This window comes from Empidonax traillii, unplaced genomic scaffold (assembly GCF_003031625.1).
Source record: "Empidonax traillii isolate 1590-97213 ecotype Southwest subspecies unplaced genomic scaffold, ASM303162v1 scaffold292:size1342341, whole genome shotgun sequence".
NCBI lineage: Eukaryota > Metazoa > Chordata > Aves > Passeriformes > Tyrannidae > Empidonax > Empidonax traillii.
The window spans coordinates 744,053-747,509 of NW_020955485.1; the positions used below are offsets into that span (position 1 = coordinate 744,053).

At 42.6% G+C, this 3,457-nt stretch overlaps 1 protein-coding gene across 1 annotated transcript in view; it reads left to right on the forward strand.

The window, feature by feature from the left end:
- LOC114060780 (cytochrome P450 2J6-like) overlaps window positions 1-3,457 on the forward strand; it is a 21,674-nt gene that overhangs the window by 5,904 nt on the left and 12,313 nt on the right. The window contains exon 2 of the mRNA XM_027890562.1: window positions 40-153. Coding sequence (XP_027746363.1) covers window positions 40-153 — 114 coding nt within the window. The remainder of the gene's footprint in view (window positions 1-39; window positions 154-3,457) is intronic.

Here is a 3,457-nt window from a genome sequence, read left to right on the forward strand (position 1 = left end):
GTTCTTATAGCTGTGGTTGTATTTCTTCTAATTACACAGTTTTTAAAGTTGCAGCAAGTACGGAGATGGTTTCCTCCTGGACCAATTCCTCTCCCAGTTTTTGGAACCTTGATACAGCTGAACTTTCAGTTTAATCGTGATCTCCTCATGAAGGTACTTTTTTTCAGATATTCCTAATTGTTTAAAAGTAGCACAGTGTAACTGTTAACTGGCCACTGTGATATCACACCCGCTTTGGTTCAGAACTTCTGGTTTGGTTTGGTTTGTAAAGTAAGAAAAAGTTCTTGCAGTGTAAAGTCTCAGGTATTTCAGAATACAGGACAAATAGGAGGTAAGAATACAGACTGAATAGGAGGTAAGGTTTAGGAATAGACCAATGGGATCCACATTGCTTTAAATCTTTTTTCACCTGAAATTTTTTAGGAAAGACCCCAGAAAGTGGAGATACAAGTCCCTTTATGCATTTTTATAAAGGACTTGTATCTCCATGGAGAATTTTTTCCAAGACCCCCAGGTTTTCCATCTTGAAGAGTCAGGTTTTGTTTACATGCTTCTGTTGCCCCATTTCATAGAATCATTTAGGTTGGAAAAGACCTCTGAGATGGTGAAGTGCAACCCTGGAATGAACAAAACCATGTCAACTAGACCACGGCAATAAGTGCCAGCTCCAGTTGTTTCCTGAACACCTGCAGGGATGGTGACTCTACCACTTCTCTGGGTAGCCCATTCCAATACCTAAAAACCATTTCCATGAAGAAATTCTTCCTCATGTCCAACTTGGACCAGCCCTTGCATAGCTTGAGACTATGTCCTCCTTTCCCAACTTTTGTTGTCTGGGAGAAGCAGCTGAACCCCCACCTGGCTACAACTTCCTTTCAGGCAGTTGTAGAGAGTGGCAAGTTCTCTCCTCAGCCTTGTTTTCTCCAGGCTAAACATCCCCAGCTCCCTCAGCCACTCCTCATATGATTTCTCTCTAGCTGTTGATATTTATCCCTGCCAGAGAGTATCTAAGAAGATGTGCTTTCCTATCATCACCCCTCAGGGTAGGGCCACAGGCAAGTGAAACAAGGAACATGTCCTGAAACCCTGTTATTAATGTGGGAGGGTGAGCTCCCTCTCTGAGTAGCTGCCTCCAGTACTTGCCTGACCATGAGCTTTGGGAGTGGGAGGTGGGGATTATTCCTGAAACTGAATTTGGGGCATAGAGCGTAAGTGATGGGGTGCAGACAAGCTGCCATGAGGCTGGTAGGGCACAAGCCATGGTGTGTTTCAGTTCCAAAGCCTAAGCAGAGGGCAAATGGATCCTCTTCTGAGAGCTGAAAGGGAGGAAGAGAAGAGAACAGGCCAGGAGCTCTCCTGAGGAAAGGGAAAGCAGGAGGATTCACTGGTTAGAGGGATACCTTTCTGTTCTGCTGAGTTCTAACTCCTGCCTCCCCAGGGATTCAATTCTCACTCATGGAAGGTGAGAACGGAATTCATCTCATCTTCCCAGGCTTCCCTCTTGCCGATCCTCCAGAACCATCTGGTATGGGGAGGAAAGCAATTTGTATTCCCTTTAGCGTCTCTTCCAAAGCCTCTGCAAAGCTGTTTGGCAGCTGCCTTTTTAAAGCAAGCAGTTCACCTCTAGGCTGCAAGGTACAATCACCAGAATGTGGCTAATTTGTGTGGAAAAGCCAGAGTAGGTCTGGAGAGGCAGGGGAGATGCAGAGCAGCCAGCCAGGACTGTGCAGGGGCCAGATGGGACTGCAAGTGCCAGGGCAGGCAAGCCTCGGGGACTGTGAGTGCCCTCTCAAGAAGACTTTGGGAAATATCAAATTCAGAGTTGGGAGCAGTTTGAGGTAGAGAAAGCACAACACCAGTGAAGGAACTACAAGTCATACAAGCAATCTCTGAAGTAGATAATTCATTTCTTCAGTTTGATGCCAGCTCTCAGTTCAATTACTGGCCAGCAACACTGGGCAAATGTTGTCTCTCTGCCTCACTTCTGGGGTAAATCAACTTGCTTCACACCTCACAACTTTTGTTTTTAGCTGTGGCAGCTCCATAAGTTTGGCATGTGAGCAGCAAGAGAGAGAACATCAGAATCAAACAATAATAGGGGTAAGTGAAGGAGCAATGTACATGGTTGGTGCATTTGATGGCTACTGATCAGCCTGATCTTTCATTAGTCCCACCATCCTTGGGTGTGGAAACTCTTGGGAAATTTTTTTATTTCCCTGGGATTGCAAGAGGTTTTGTATGAAACCAGAATTGTGGGCAGAGATTTTTTTCACAGCAGCTGTCATGGCATAAGGAAGTAAATAAGAAACCATCATTTTGTATCCCTTGAAGAAACAACAATTGACAGATTTGTAGCTGCAATGTAATGGAGTGATGTCATATATGCTTGAAAATAAGAGCAATTAATTCTCTGAGGTGAGGAATTAAAGTCATAAAGAGGATAAAGATGGAGAGGCACAGAAGTTTCGTCTTTCTCTTTTTAGGGAGGTACCAGCAAAGCAAGATAAAGTGGATCTATCCTCTGTCTGCACAGCAGCTGTCCAGAGACAAGGTTGCCGTGTAAATCAGAGGGGAAATGGTAACAGTGAGTGGGGTGCTGGTACTTTTTGTGGTGTCTCTGCTGTCTATACAGTACCTGAAAGTGCAATGGATGCGAAGACGATTTCCTCCTGGACCTACTCCATACCTCTTCTTTGGAAACCTGTTGCAGATGAACTTCAAATTTCACCATGAGCACCTTAAAAAAGTATGTATTTTCTGTCAATTAATGTATTGACTCCTAAGCTGATGAAGAAGAAAATGTGTTTAATGTAGTCTTATTTTGAATGCTAGGGAGGGATTTATTCTAAATTGCATAAATGTGAAAAGAGGTGGAGATGATTAAAATATCTCTTTCTTGGTATGAAACTTTGCACTTACACTGAAACATCCAATTCAAACCTCATGTGCTTATGAACAAGACCATACTGATGCTAATAGTCCTGCCTTACACATAGGAAGAAGATACATTTTAAAGCAGAGTCTTTCATTCTCTGCAGCCTTTTGTATCTCTGTTGTTGCACTGTCAGTTGCTAAGTATTCCATGAAATAGCTACTGAGGGCATATGTGTTTTTCAGTATAGAAAGGATAAGGGTTTTTTATACTTATTCAACAGATTTTATGAAAGATCTTAGAATCAATATCTTTTTGACATACAATTTGGTCAGATTTTCACAAGAGACTTCAGTCTGCTGAGCATGGCTGAGCTTTTAAGTGACGGAACTAATCCACTGTGTGCCTGTGCTCAAGCCCTTTTCTATGTCCACTTGTAATGTGTAGCATTTCTAACGTTTGTATCCTGTTGTTTTATGTTCCTCATACATATATATTAAATATTTAACATTTATATGCATAAGTAATAGCACCTCACTTTCCCTCTTTATTCTCAACCTTCCTTTTGTCTGGTTCTTCCACGTC